This window comes from Conger conger, chromosome 12 (assembly GCF_963514075.1).
Source record: "Conger conger chromosome 12, fConCon1.1, whole genome shotgun sequence".
In the NCBI taxonomy this organism is placed as follows: domain Eukaryota; kingdom Metazoa; phylum Chordata; class Actinopteri; order Anguilliformes; family Congridae; genus Conger; species Conger conger.
In genome coordinates, this window is record NC_083771.1 from 17,809,377 (window position 1) to 17,825,264 (window position 15,888).

General features: G+C 43.7%; 2 protein-coding genes across 3 annotated transcripts in view; one reads left to right on the forward strand and one right to left on the reverse strand.

Annotated features, from left to right (window-relative positions):
- idh3b (isocitrate dehydrogenase (NAD(+)) 3 non-catalytic subunit beta) overlaps positions 1–15,888 on the forward strand; it is a 71,005-nt gene that overhangs the window by 22,254 nt on the left and 32,863 nt on the right. The gene's annotated exons all lie outside the window — the stretch shown is intronic.
- Positions 316–1,398, reverse strand: LOC133141855 (uncharacterized; the record flags this gene model as incomplete). Its single annotated transcript, XM_061262647.1, has 2 exons — positions 316–1,089; positions 1,285–1,398. Coding segments are annotated over 2 exons (888 nt in total), but the record flags the coding sequence as incomplete, so codon positions are not given.

The window sequence follows — 15,888 nt, forward strand, 5'->3', positions numbered from 1 at the left end:
TGGCATTTGGCAGACGCTCTTATCCAGAGCGACGTACAACAAAGTGCATACCCATAACCAGGGATAAGTTCGCTGAAAGACCCTAGAGGGAAGTACAATTTCAATTGCTACCTGTACAGCAAAGATAAGGACGAGGGCCCTTTTTTTTTTTTTTTTTTTTTTGAGAACAAAGAAACAAACAAACAGCGCAAAAGTGACCAAAGTTAACTATCCAAACACTGCTTACCTAGCCAACTAAGAATACCGATACACAAAGCAAGTCACAGAGACAACAATTCAGGTTCACAGGGAGGTAGGGAGGGGTGGGGAGAGGTGCTGCTTGAAGAGGTGTGTCTTCAGCTTGCGCTTGAAGGTGGGGAGAGATTCTACAGTTCTGACCTCAACGGGGAGTTCGTTCCACCACCGTGGAGCCAGAACAGACAGTAGTCGTGAGCGTGATGTGGAGGTTCGGAGAGGGGGAGGTGCCAAGCGGCCTGTGGAGGCTGAACGAAGAGGTCTGGCAGGGGTGTAGGGTCTGATGATTTTTTGTAGGTAAGCTGGGGAAGACCCCTTAACTGCTTGGAAGGCTAGCACCAATGTTTTGAATTTGATGCGAGCCATGACAGGCAGCCAGTGGAGGGAAGTAAGCAGGGGGGTGACGTGTGAGTATTTGGTAAGGTTGAAGACCAGACGAGCTGCTGCATTCTGGATGAGTTGGAGGGGTCTGATGGCAGACGCTGGGAGGCCAGCCAAGAGGGAATTGCAGTAGTCCAGGCGGGACAGAACCATCGCTTGGACCAGGAGCTGGGTCGAGTAGGGGGTGAGAATGGGGCGAATTCTCCGTATGTTGTATAGGAAGAACCTGCATGACCGGGTCACCGCCACAATGTTCTCGGAGAGGGACAGTCTGCTGTCCATCACCACACCGAGGTTCCTTGCACTGGGTGACGGCGTGAGTGTGGTATCCCCGAGGGAAATGGAGAGATCCAGATGGGGAGAGGTTTTAGCAGGGATGAATATCATTTCAGTCTTGCCTGGGTTGAGCTTTAGATGGTGGTTGTCCATCCAGCTCTGGATGTCCCTCAGGCAAGCAGAGATACGGGCTGAAACCTGCGTATCAGACGGCGGGAACGAGACGAAGAGTTGGGTATCGTCCGCGTAGCAGTGGTAGGATAGCTCATGTGCAGTGATCACAGGGCCAAGGGAGCGAGTGTAAAGAGAAAAAAGAAGCGGGCCTAGGACTGAGCCCTGGGGAACTCCTGTGGCGAGGGGCCGAGGTGTCAATACCGAACCAGCCCAGGCAACCTGGAAGGAGCGACCAGAGAGGTAGGACTCAATCCAGTCCAGGGCTGTGCCACAGATGCCCGTTGCTGACAGGGCAGACAGGAGGATGGAGTGATCCACAGTGTCGAAGGCAGCAGAGAGATCTAGGAGAATGAGGACAGAGGAGAGGGAGGCTGCTCGTGCGGCATGGAGTGACTCACTGACGGAGAGGAGCACAGTCTCTGTCGAGTGGCCCGATCTGAAGCCAGACTGATGGGGGTCTAGCAGGTTGTTGTTAGAAAAGAAAGAAGAAAGTTGAGTAGAAGCGGCTCGTTCTATGGTTTTAGAAAGGAATGGAAGAAGAGATACCGGGCGGTAGTTCAGGATGATGGAGGGATTGAGAGTAGGCTTTTTTAGCAGCGGAGTGATGTGGGCCCTCTTGGAGGATGCCGGAAAACAGCCGGAAGACAGGGAGGAGTTGACAAGGGAGGTGACAAATGGGAGAATGTCAGGTGTGATAGTTTGGAGAAGAGAAGAGGGGATAGGGTCAAGGGCACAGGTTGTAGGGTGGTGGCACAGCAGGAGTTGAGAAACATCAGAGTCTGTAAGGGGGGAGAAAGTGGAAAAGGAAGGGATGGGCCTAGAGGGGGGGAAGGGCACAGTGAGGGGGGCGGTGGTTGTAAAGGATCTACGGATGACTGTGACCTTCTCATCGAAGAAATCAGCAAAGTCATCAGCAGAAAAGGAGGACTGAGGAGGAGGAGGCGATGCATTGAGGAGAGAGGAGAAAATAGAGAAAAGTTTCCGGGGGTTAGAACCAGAGTTCTGAATTTGTGTTTGAAAGTATTTTGCTTTGGCGGCAGTGACAGCGGAAGAGAATGCCGCCAGGAGAGACTGGTAAGTCCTGAGGTCTGAAGCGTCTCTGGATTTCCCCCCACTTCCTCTCCGCTGCGCGGAGGCTGGCCCTGGAGGTACGGATGGTGTCTGATATCCAAGGACTGGGAGGGGATGTGCAAGGTGGCTTTGAGACAGGTGGACAGAGAGAGTCAATGGAGGAGGAGAGAGATGAAAGGAGGGTGGGAGATGCAGAGTTAGTGGGGAGTTTGAAGAAGGATTCAAGAGGGGGGAGTGAGGCGATGACGGTGCTGGCAAAGGAAGAGGGTGAGAGGGAGCGGAGGTTACGGCGGGCTGAGGAAGTGTGGGTGGGAGGAGGGGGAGGAGGATGGGGAGGAAGACGGAGGGAGAATGAGATGAAGTGGTGATCAGATGTGTACAGAGGGGTAACCGTGAAATCAGAGCATGAGCAGTTCCTCACAAAGACAAGGTCTAGGACATTGCCCGCCTTGTGGGTTGGAGGAGAGTGTTGCAGGGAGAGGCCGAAGGAGTGGATTAGCGGTAGGAAGGCAGCAGCCTGGGAGGCTTCTAGGTGGATGTTGAAGTCTCCAAGGAGAATCAGTGGGGTGCCATCCTCAGGGAAGGAGCTGAGAAGGGTGTCTAGCTCATCAAGGAAGTTTCCCAGGGGCCCTGGAGGACGGTAAATAACTGCAATGAAAAGGTTAGTAGGGTGGGATACTGCAACAGAATGGAATTCAAAAGTGGATATGGACAGGTCAGAGAGGGGGAGAACAGAGAATTTCCACGAGGGGGAAATTAAAAGACCAGTACCACCGCCACGGCCGGAAGGCCGGGGAATGTGCGAGAAGGAGAAGGAGGATGAGAGGGCAGCGGGAGTGGCAGTGTTGTCAGGTGTGATCCAGGTCTCCGTGAGGGCAAGGAATTGTAGGGACTGGAGGGAGGCATACGCAGGGATGATGAAGTCAGCCTTCCGAGTGGCTGACTTCCAGTTCCATAGTCCCCCTGGGGTAGCTGAGGTTCGAGGGGTTCCGACGCTGTGGAGGCCCACTTCGCAGGGGGGGTCTTCGAGGGAGAGAGCAGACTAGGATGGGGTGAAACATAACATCACAAACTGGGATGGAGCGACGCTAGCATCGCTCTGACACGCCTATTTAAATCGCCTACAATTGCTCACAAGCAATATCAAATCAAAGCTAATCTACTGATAAATTCCACAGCTATTTAAGCTTTAAGCTAATCTGCCATGGTTCACAATGAGAGTCTAAATGTTCTTAATGATGGAATTGAGAATCAAAAACTCTCTACCAAACTACCCGACTGGTTAAGTACCAGATGGAACCGAACGGCCACACAATACCAAATGGAACATAAAAGGTTCCCAAGCTTCAATTATTTTGTAACGTTCCTAACAATGGAAGCTAGTATCGCGTGTAACCCTATAACAGCTTACCATGCATTACAGCAAAGTGAACCAGATAAAGCAAAGGTCAAGAACCAAAATGTAGTGGCCTCCAAGAACCGAACTGTAGGTGCAAAGACCTTCACAACTGACACCAGTGAAAGGAACATAGTCACATGTGTGTTTTGTAAGAAAGGAGGACATGGCTTACACAAGTGCCGCAAATTCATTGAAAAGCCAGTCGCTGACCGAGTCAAATTTATCCAGAGTGAGAGACTGTGCTTCGGCTGTTTGAGTCCTGGCCATCAATCCAAGAGCTGTAGTAAGCGTATGGCCTGTGACAACTGCTCAAAACGTCACCCCACATGCTTACACGAAGATCGCACAAAACAAGAACAAGAACCAAAGAGAGAACAATCTAAGGAAATAAGTAACAGTAAGGAAAGAAAGTCACAGTCAACACAACAAGACATCACCAAGGAAACCACATCCAATAGAGTTGTGTAAGATGGCAATAGTCCCCAGACCTCAGCAATAATACCTGTCTATGTGTCAACACCAAGTGAGCCAGACAAAGAAGTTCTTGTATATGCTCTGCTAGACTCACAAAGTGATTCTTCATTCATTCTTGAGGAAGTGGCAGATGTTCTAGATGCGAACACAGAACAAGTGAAGCTGAAACTATCTACAATGTCGTCAAAAGGGACAATTGTACACTGTAAAAGAGTCAAAAACCTACAAATAAGAGGACTATACTCATCTAAGAAGATCACAGTCCCAACAACTTACACTCGGGAATTCATCCCTGCTAATCGGACACACATCCCAACTCCGGAGACCGCCATGACATGGACTCATTTGAAGCATCTTGCAGAAGACATTGCTCCGGAAATGGAATGTGAAATTGGTCTACTGATTGGGTACAATTGCCCACAAGCTCTAATGCCTAGAGAAGTCATATGTGGGAAAGAAAACCAACCATTTGCACAGAAGACCGATCTAGGTTGGAGCATAGTGAGTTATGGTGACCCAGACGAGCAAGAAGGTGATGCAATTGGAGTAAGTTATCGCATCATTGTAAGGCAAGTGACACCTGAACTCAAACCAACAGTCAAGCTCAAAGGTGAAGTTCACTTTGTCTGCAATACTCGGATCAAAGAAATGATCACTCCAGATGATGTAATTAAGGTGCTAGAATCTGATTTCAGTGAAAGAGTTGGAGAAGAGGCAACTGTCTCTCAGGAAGATCTTCACTTCTTGACCAAGCTGAAAGATGGAATCAAACACAAACAAGATGGCCATTATGAAATGCCCTTACCTTTCAAACAAGACAGACCAAATCTACCCAATAACAAGTCATGTGCTGTTCAGCGTCTGAAGGGTTTACCACCCTCAAAAGCCTGGGAAAATACGTGTTGTTTTTGATTGTTCAGCGAGGTTCCATGACACATCATTGAATGACCACCTCCTTACTGGGCCAGAGCTCACAAACACCTTGGTGGGAGTTCTTTGTAGGTTTCGCAAGGGCCCAATTGCTGTCATGTGTGATGTGGAAGGAATGTTTCATCAATTCCATGTACGTCCTGAAGACCAAGACTACTTAAGGTTCTTATGGTGGGAGGCCGGTGATCTAGGGTCTCCGCCATCAATTTTTCGGATGAAAGTTCATCTGGTGAAGCCTCCTCACCCGGCTGTGCCAATTTTGGTCTTAAACATCTAGCCGCTGAAGGTCAGGATCAATTTAACCAAGACACTGTTAAGTTCATCCAAAGGAATTTTTATGTTGATGATGGACTGGTGAGTGTAACATCTGATCCTGCTCATCAAAGAAGCAAGAGAGCTCTGCAGCGCAGGCAAGCTAAGACTACATAAGTAAGAAGGTATTGAAATCAATACCAAAAGAACAGTGTGCTGAAAGTGTCAAGGACCTGGATATAGCTTTGGGAGAGCCGCTCATGGAAAGAGCTCTCGGTGTTAAATGGTGTGTGTCCTCTGATGACTTCCAGTTCAGAGTTACTGTCAAGGAACACCCACGGACCAGAAGAGGAGTACTATCTACGGTAGCTTCCATCTACGACCCGTTGGGGTTCGTCGCACCTTTCATCCTCCTGGGGAAACAGATATTGCAACAAATGTGTCGCAACAAGGTCGGTTGGGATGAGCCACTCCCAGAAGAGCTTAGAACACAGTGGGAATCGTGGCTCCAAGATCTCCAAAACCTGTCTAATGTAAGGATTAGAAGGTGCTATACTCCAGCAAGCTTCACAGAAGTCAAGCAGTATGAGCTACATCACTTCTCAGATGCTAGTGTCACAGGTTATGGGGAGTGTAGTTATCTCAGAGTAGACAACACCAATGGAGATGTCCATTGCTCTCTAGTCATGGGCAAAGCGCGGGTCGCCCCCACCACTGTACCACGGCTTGAGTTATCTGCAGCAGTGGTAGCAGCAAAGACGAGTGTTATGCTCAGAAATGAGCTTGACATAGATGGTCTTCAAGAATATTTTTGGACAGACTCGAAGGTCGTCCTGAGATATATAACCAATGATGCCAGACGGTTTCATGTGTTTGTGGCTAACAGAATCCAAAGAATCAAGTCTACTACATATCCAGAGCAATGGCAATATGTAAAGTCTCAAGATAATCCTGTGGATCATGCTTCGAGAGGCCTAATGGCAGATCAGCTTGTCCCTTCAAATTGGTTCACTGGCCCAGATTTTCTGTGGGAAAAGGAGCTACTCATAGGAAATGTAAACGTGGGAGAGGTCAGTGACAACGATCCAGAACTACGAAAAGCCCAAGTGCTCAACACCAAAGCAAAAGAAGAAAGGACATTGCTAGACCGCCTGTCAAAGTTTTCTGAATGGAAAAGAGCTGTCAAGGCCATTGCTTGTCTCAAGCGCCATGCTAAGACAGGAAGCACAGTTTTTCATAATCAAATTGGCCCAAGCGGAAGCATTCAGCAGTGAAATCAAAAGTATAAAGCAATGCAAGGAAGTAAGATCCAAAAACAAAGCAAATAAGCTTTACAAACTAAGTCCATTTGTAGATGAGTACGGTATACTCAGGGTTGGAGGATGCTTGTCAAGATCTAGCCTTCACCCACATGTCAAGCATCCTGCCATTGTACCAAAGGCAAGTCATGTGTCTTCTTTACTGATCAAGTAATTCCATGAGAAGGTTCAGCATCAAGGGAGAGGAATAACTGTAAATGAATTGCGATCTAATGGAATATGGGTCATAGGATGCAGCAGCGCAGTTGCTTCACACATTTACAAGTGCACTACGTGCAGAAAGTATAGAAGGAACACACAAGATCCAAAGATGGCAGATTTGCCAGAAGAAAGAATGGAAATGACAACCCCATTCACATATTGTGGCATAGATTGCTTCGGCCCGTTCTATGTGAAAGAAGCGAGAAAGGAACTGAAGAAGTATGGTGTTCTTTTCACCTGTATGTGCTCTAGAGCCATACATATCGAAATGCTTGATGATCTCACCACAGATGCTTTCATCAATGCATTGCGTGCATTCATTGCAATACGTGGAAATGTAAGACAGTTGAGATGTGATCAAGGCACCAACTTTGTAGGCGCAAAACGAGAGTTCATGAATGCCATGAAGGACAGGACCTGGATCATGAACAGTTGAAGAAATTTGGATGTGAGTTCATAATGAACACCCCATCATCAAGCCATATGGGAGGTGTATGGGAGAGACAAATAAAGACGGTTAGAAGTGTTCTAACAGCAATCCTTGATCAATCTGCTAAAAGACTCGACAGTGCATCACTTAGGACCTTTCTGTATGAAGTGATGGCTATCATAAATAGCAGACCTCTGACAACAGAGCACTTGAATGATCCAACAAGTCTTGAACCTCTCACCCCGAACCACATACTCATGATGAAGTCCAGCATAATATCGCCCCCTCCTGGTCAATTTGTGAGTCAGGATCTATACCTGCGCAAGAGATGGTGCCAGGTGCAGTTCTTAGTAAATTAATTCTGGACAAGGTGGAAGAAGGAGTACCTCCTTAATCTTCAGCAAAGACAAATATGGCAAAAGGATAAGAGAAATACAAAGGTTAATGACATTGTCATCCTTTGCGAGGACAATTCTCCACGAAATCAATGGAAATTAGCAAGAGTAGCAGAGGTGTATCCCAGCACTGATGGAAGAGTCAGAAAGGTGAAACTGTTAATTAGCGACTCGACCTTAGACAACCAGGGGATGTTTTTCTTAAGGAAGCATGTTTTGGCTGGGTTGCAGACTGAGTTTATGGTTTTCTCATATAAGCTGGTTAGATTAGAGGCAGCTATTGGTTTACTGGATAAAAAGCACAACATTTCGCATTAAATGCAGGGACCATAATGCTATGAAGCCAATGCTGTGTCAAGTGACATGCAGAAAGAGTCTGCGTTGTGACCAATGACCTTCCTGAACCCATCAAAAAAAAGCACCAGTTTAATTAAGCATCCTCCATTCGCAGTGGGTGCATTATTGTAGATTGATTTGAATCTCACCAGCCATCACTTTCAAAGCTTTAAACTTTTTATACTGGGAACAAGGTGAAAATGTTACTTTTGGAAGGTAATGTGTTAATTACGTACATGGATAATAGCTTGCAATAGATGGACACTATTTAAAATTAACTCCCCCCAGCCCCCCCTCCCCCCCAGTAAGTTTGTTCATGTTCATTGTTTATGTCATTTGTAAATGTGCTTGTGTAACTAGGGACACTCACCAACACGCCAACCCTTGAGTTAAAGTTTGGGTTTGCTTCCTTATATCTATGACGTGAAAATCAAAACCAGACCGATCATGTGGTTCTACACAAAACAAGGCCTCGTTTGTCATCGGTCGGCGGATTTACTGAAAACGGTGCTTCGCCCAGTGAGTGAACTGGCAAGGCTAACGAGAGAACCTCTAGGGTTCCTAGTACTGAAGCTGCAACCACAGACTGCCGATGACGACATCAAGCACTTTTAAACCTCATTTGAGAGGGTTTGCGAAAGTTTGTCCCTGGTTCCGAGATGACTGGGCAATTTGCTCAGTGCAGCTCTTGACAGCGAAAGCTCAAAGTATTTATCTCAGCATGGACACGGGCGACACCGAAAACTACGACAAAGTCAATGATGCCATTCTAGTCAAATACGAAATGGCCACAGACGCCTACCGCTGAATATTCTTGGACATTATTGGACATTCTGGAGAGTGAAGCACCATGGGAGCTTAATGTGTACCTCAACAAGCTGTTCACCAAATGTGTCAAATCAGAGCACAGGACGGGGGAAGATAGTTCCAGTGGATGGTGAGTCCGGAGTTGGAGGTCTGGGTGAAGGAACACCACCCCAAAACTGCAGAGGAAGCGACACACCTTGTCATTTTTCTTTTTAAAACTAATACAGTTGGATATAATTAGTGATGTTTTGCAGAGAATATAAAATTGTGCACTAATTTCTATAAAAACCAGTTGTTGCTGCATTTCACGTGTGGCAAAAACATGCATTGATATACACTATCAGTTTACGACCAGCTGATTTGCAAAGCTAATTACTAAAAAACTATATATTGTTACCAACTAAAAGGGGGTATACGTTTAAGCCATAGACCCATGTCTTTAATATTGTACATTCTTTTCTGTGAAATCAAGTTCCCAGCAATTGTTGCTGTCTGTCAGGCGTAGTATGGGCATGCATTGCCATAGACTGTCAATTGCCAACCAGCTCATTTGCATAGCTCATAACTCAAAAATGGTAAATTGTTACCAAATGAAAGGGGGTACACATTTACTACTTAGACCTATATCTTTAATATTCTACAGTATTTTCTGTGAAATAATGTTCCCAACAATTGTTGCTGTGTTTCCAGTGCGGGGTGGCCATACGTTGCTATTGACTGTCAATTCACAAGCAGCTCATTTGCATAGCTGATAACTCAACTCATTAATTTAACGGTTGAATTACTGGGTAAAAGAAAAAGGCTGTTACCAAACAGTGTATGCAGGATAAATTCCCACAGCTGCTGTGTTGCAACCTGTAACCAGCTCCATTCATTCTCTGGAGAGTGATGTGTCATATGACATCATTATGAACTTCATGGTTATCATCCTTGGTGGGAGCCATGGTTTCTGAATTGTTTTAGAGAGAGAGAGAGGGATAGAGAGAGAGAGAGAGAGAGAGAGAGAGAGAGAGGGATAGAGAGAGAGATACAGAGAGAGAGAGATAGAGATACAGAGAGAGAGAGAGATACAGAGAGAGAGAGAGAGAGAGTTGACTCATCATCACGTGTCAGATGATTGGCTTTCTGTGAGTGCAGACTGTCCGGCTGAACAGCTTGCACGCGAGCAGTAGGACCACAGTCACAAACAGGCTGAACAGGACCATGATTGTGACGTAGCTCGCGTGGGGGAAGAGGTGGGCTGTCCCGGGCTTCCGCTGGGATCATGTTCGTGAGATTCAGCATGTAGCCCAAAGTCCAGCCAGCGTCACTGCCCCTGAATCTGCACACAGAAACAGTCACTGCCCCAGACTCTACACAGACATAGTCACTGCCCCCAGTCTGCCCTGAGACATTGGCACGGTCATAAATCTCTGATTTACATTCATAAATCTCTGATTTACATTCACTAGCAGATGGTCTCTTACCAAGTGCAACATACAAAGTACGAAACAAAAAAGAACAATAACAATATTAGTGTCACAACTGCCAAGCACAAAACGGAGTTTGGGGATATAATGCTAGCCATAAATATAGCTAAAAGTGGTCCAGACCAACCTTACAAAACGACGTGGAGTTAAGAAGGCCTCGGGAAACACACCCCAGGATTTAAAATATCACTTCTCAGGTGAAAATTTTGGTTTGATAGCAGCCTGAATTTTGATGCACATATCTGAAATGTGATCAAAATTGCATTCTTCCATTTATTAAATATTTCCAAAGTTTGAAGATTGTGGAAAAACGGATGCATGCTTTTGTCATTTGGATTTTTGCAATGCATTATTCACTGGCTTTCTGACAAAGAAAGAAACTGTTTGAATCAAATATGTTCCAACTTGAACCTTCAGATCCTCAGATTCCCTACTGTTATCTGTTCCATGGTCCAAGGCTCCAAATTCAGTTCATATGCCACAGACTGCGGAACAAGATTCCTTTGGATCTGAGGACTTTTGAATGTGTGGATATTTTTAAAAGAAAAGTAAAGAGTAACCTCTTAACCTCTTTAAATGGGTCTTTTCTGAGGAACTATTTCACTCATTTTTAACTTATTTTAATTTATTTGAACCTTCTTTGCCGTTTTATCATTATCAGTATTTTATAAATTTATTTTACTGTTATTCTACTGTTATATTACGTAATCTACAGTTTTTTTTTTTTTTTACTTGTCTGTTTTTACTTCTGTTGCTGTGTGTTTAAAAAGTGCTCTATAAATATATATTTTTATTATTATAAATGAAAAAAAATGAAAAAGTTCTGTTTCTTCTGTTTCCCTTTGGGGTTCGAACCCCAAACCTTCAGGGTCCTTGTTAAGCAACTTAGCCACTAGGCTAGGTTTCTATAGGAAAGTGAGTGAATACTTTTTCACGGCACTAGATGAATTGGCTGGATGGGTACTGTAGGGGAAAATTCACAGAATAAAAGATCTCCCTCCTAAAAGCATGATAAACAATCACAAGTCAAAATAAGACTCCACCTTAGTGAGCAGGCTGGTTCCTCCAAAACTCTTGACGATGTGTGCTAAAAGTGTATCAATATATCCGTATTAAAGTATGATATGTACCCTGTATAGTTTCAAACTGATTAACTGCTAAATTATGCTAGAATTACACAGTGAGCCAGCTGGGGCGGGGGAGGCGTCTCGAACTGTGTAGTCAAAGACACGGGCAAAGCGAGATATGCCTTTACAGCTGATTTCCCCGGGACTCTCAATGTTTTATGCCAGGAGTGTATCTATTTGACCTAGAACATTAATTATAGCTGAGCTTATGAAAACACAAGAAACCACAGTGAAAACTGTTGAAATGAGAGCAAAGAATCTAACATACATTTACCCTGAGACGGGTGCGTGGGGGTTGGACCCAAAATGCACGACTCAGAAACAATGGTTAGATAAAGTCCCGTCAGGGCTTTATTTGGGACGAATCCCAGGACAAACAAACAAAAACAAACAAAAAGCACGGGGCCGAGGGAAGAGGCAAACTCGTAGTCGGTAGACGTGCAGGAAGGTCCGGTAGCAGGAGAGCTGTCAGCGGGGCAGAAGTACAGGCGGACGGTAGGCAGGGTCGTAGTTGAGGGCGATGCGGAAGTCGAAACCATGAAACAATCAGCGAGGCAAAGGTACAAAAATGGTAGGCGAAGACGTGGTCAAAAAACAAACGATGGCCAACTAACCAGAAATCAATAAACAATGGTCGGTAAAACAGGCTTGGCTCGTAACGTGAATCAAACAGTAAATAATGCTCAAGACTTGCGTCAATTTTGCAGACAATTTCGCAAAGAAACGGTAGCGCGACTGGGATATAAATGCAGGTGTAGACAGGTGTAGACAATTAGTTAGAGCGCAGCAAGAAAATAGAAAACAGGTGCGATGGATGACAAGTTTAACAAGGTAATTAGTAATCGTTAGTAATAAACCTTTCCTGCCCTAGCATTAGTAAATTAGTAAATGACATGCACGAGAAACATAAGGTAACATGAACATATGATTAGTTTGTTAGTTCTACCCAATCCTGATCTAGCGTTAGTAGTTTTAGTAAATCAACAAATAGAAACAATTAGGGTGCGAATGACAGAAAGAGAGAGAAAGGCGGAACGCATGGTTTGCGGAAAGACATGTAAAAGTGTATGTTTAAACAGTAACCAGTCTACGTAACAATAAACATAAATCAAAACATAACACAAAACGAAACTAAGACGATAACCACTCAACATAACAAGGTAATAAAATCGTAACAAAACATAACTAGACATGACGAAAAAATAAATCGTAACAAGAAATAAACGAAACAACATGACGAACCTAGACTAACATAATACATGATAAGACAATACGTGATTAAGACAAAATGAATAAACATAAAACATGGTAAGAACAGACCTGAAACGTGACATACTCCTTTAGAAGAGAATAATTAATCAAATATTTAGTATGTCTGTATATTAGAAAAGCATATTAGAAGTGAATATTAAATCAAATGTTTAGTATGTCTGTATATTTTCAAAGATTACTGCTGCTTAGTTTGTCTTATACAAACGAAAGATACAGAGTGACATGTATGGATGACGTATGCGTTAGAGGGGGGGCATCCAGAACTTTATGAGGTCTGGTAGTTTGCCAAGAGCAGGTGCGGGGTGAAGTGAGGACAGGGGGAGTCCTGAACTTTGTTCATAGTTGGCAGAACGCCCTGAACTTTGTACAGAGTTGGCAGAGCATAAGGACCGTTGGCAATTTGCCACAATGACGTTGTGGGAGGAGCGTTGGGAGGAGTTACAATAAGAACAGTGTGGGTGATTTGCCAGAATGAGGTTTGAGTTGTAGGTGGAGTAACTGTGTATAAAATGGGTGTAAAAATGACAGTCGGGGTTCAGTTCTGGAGAGCTGATCCGGCTTTATGCACTTGTGCTAAATAAAGTCTGATTTTACTGAAGATCTTGCTGCCGTGGTGTCGTCTTTTCCCTCGCAAAAATGTTTTTCGATAAATTGAAGATTTGGACTCTGTCGTTTCCTAGACACGACAGCACCATTATCATTTTTTGTGCTTCATTGTAACTCTTTTAAATATGAGTGGCTTTGTCCGACAGATTGAGATTGAAAAATATTAATGAATGATCCGGCAGTAGCATTAATACCAAGCAAGTTGGAGAAAAAGTTATTTATTCATAAGTACGTATTGGTACAAAGATTACTGAAGAAATATTAATAAAAAATATTAATGAATAAAAAACAAATATTAATGAATGAAATTCTTGCTGGTATTTTGCATAGCTTAATATATTATTGGTGATGCATTGTTTGTTGTTTTCTTGCTGAAAATGAGAGCAGTCAGTGTATGTTATTGGATCGAGTTCAGGCCTCAGCCGCCATGCACCTGTTTGATTGTGTCACAATAAAACATTTTTAGTGTTAATCTGTAAATTATCTCAGTGGATTTTTAGTGCAAATGATAATGGCTTATCACTCAACATGGATAATGTTGACATTACTGTCCATTTATGCTCAAGTCAATTGCTTGATGGGACTTATGCATTGTATACAGCCTGTATTTCAGTTATCTCTGTAGCTGCTGCTATCCTACACCTACATGCCTGCAGTAGATGAGTTGCTGGTGCTGCTATGAGCAATGTGAAAGTTGCATCTCTTCCGACTGGATTTCCCCCTCGTCATTCTCCATATTGAAGTAATTATCATGTGGTTATTTTGTCATGCTGCTGAAGTAGTCATGCAAATTCATTCAGTGTTACCGCAAGGTGATATTGTCTGCTAAGTATTTCCTCATCCAGAGATTATTTTTTTTCTAAACCAGGATGGGTGGTGACGGGGTGGGGGGCTTCATGGGAAGTCATGATTAATACCACAGTCAACATGCACATCTCAGAGAATAACTGCTGCACAACTAAAATAGTGAATTCAGCTCTGCATATCGGAGTGCCACTGCGTCACAACATACACCATACGGCACATGAAAATCTGGTGCAGTTAACGTGATGCGAAAACGGTGCATATCAAAATAAAGCCCATTGCTAATGATATCAAATGGGTGTGCAGCTTTCATCTAAAGTGAGATTTTACTGAATGTATTGTAGTTGTACTCTACAGTAGGACTATATACAATCCACAGCAATCAGAGACTTGACGCAATGTGTCATATCCAGTTCTCTGTCAAATAAATGGTTGTCTTGTTGCATTACATTTAGAAAAATATATTTTTAATGGTTTTACAGAACATGTTCTCTGTGTTAAAATACCGGATATGTCAGTCTCCACAGTTTACCAATGTAGTTCTTGCATCATCCAGAGTGGTAAGAATTATTATTATTATTTTTATTTATTTTTTTCTGGTGCTTAGCATAAGTCAATAAAAACACTTTTTGTTATGTACGGCACCGAGGACCCAGACGCAGACCACGGGAAAATCCAAAAAAGTTGTATTTATTTCCAAGTTCAAAAGGCAAGAGATCCAAGACAAAGCCAAAAACAGAAAGCAAAAGAATAGTCGAGTAAACAAGCGAAAGGTCAAAAATCCAGGAAATCAAAAGGCGAAAGTACGAAAGGGCTAAGGCAAAGAATCGAAGTTACGAAACAAAGCAAATAATCAAAAACAAAGAGAGCAGATGGGAAAACAAAACCAGAGGGCAAGGCAATCTAGGCGGGGCTCGGGAGAAAGGTGGGCTAACAAATAGACAGCAGGTGGGGAATCATAATAGGGTAATAATACAATAACAGGGGGGAGACGAGAACGCGGACTGGATGCACGATAACACACATGTGAAACATACGGCTCCGGATTAGGGAGTAATCTAGTAAATAGACATTTGCATAGATTGAAGACGTAGTGATAGTCAGAGACAGGTGCACTGTAACTAAGCAAGTAACTTCGCTGAAACTAAGCAAGTAATCAGGGATAGCATAGGGTGGTGGAGATATTGAAGAGATATGAAGAGATTGCGTTAGTGAGTTACGTGATAAATCTAAACTACCCAATTCAAATGACTGTTAGATAGTTAGACAGACAGTAAGGGTATTAATCGGATTAGTACTGTACAATATTTAAATGAGTGATAGTTAGTAAGAACAGTGCTTTACAACATTTAACTAGGTGGCACGGATGGTGCAGTGAGTAACATTGCTGCCTCACAGCAAGGAGGTCATGGTTTCGAATCCCCGTTGGCCTCTCTGTGTGGAGTTTGCATGTTCTCCCCGTGTTTGCATGTTCTCCGGGTACTCCGGTTTCCTCCCACAGTCCAAAGACATGCAGGTTAGGCTGATTGGAGAGTCTAAATTGCCCGTGGGTATGAGTGTGTGAGTGAATGGTGTGTGTGCCCTGCGATGGACAAATACGTGTAGGGACGCCTAAATAATCTTCTTAAATTAAAATTATCGCCAATAATAAATAGCCTACATGTTGTCATGTCTTAATTATATTATTATACTATATTTAAAACAGTTTATATTCTTCATTTGTACCGTCTTTATTTCATTATAACGGAACAGTTTATATCATGCTAGCAATGAAAGTTTTATAACGCTTGTACGAGAAACGAAACCGAAACGTATTCGCTGGTTCCAATTTCCCTTCTCGTGTAAAGCAGGGAACATGAGTGTTAAAAGCAATGGAAGTTATTTTTTCAAATGAATGGAAAGAGTTCTTCGGTTCATGCCAGGGGCACACA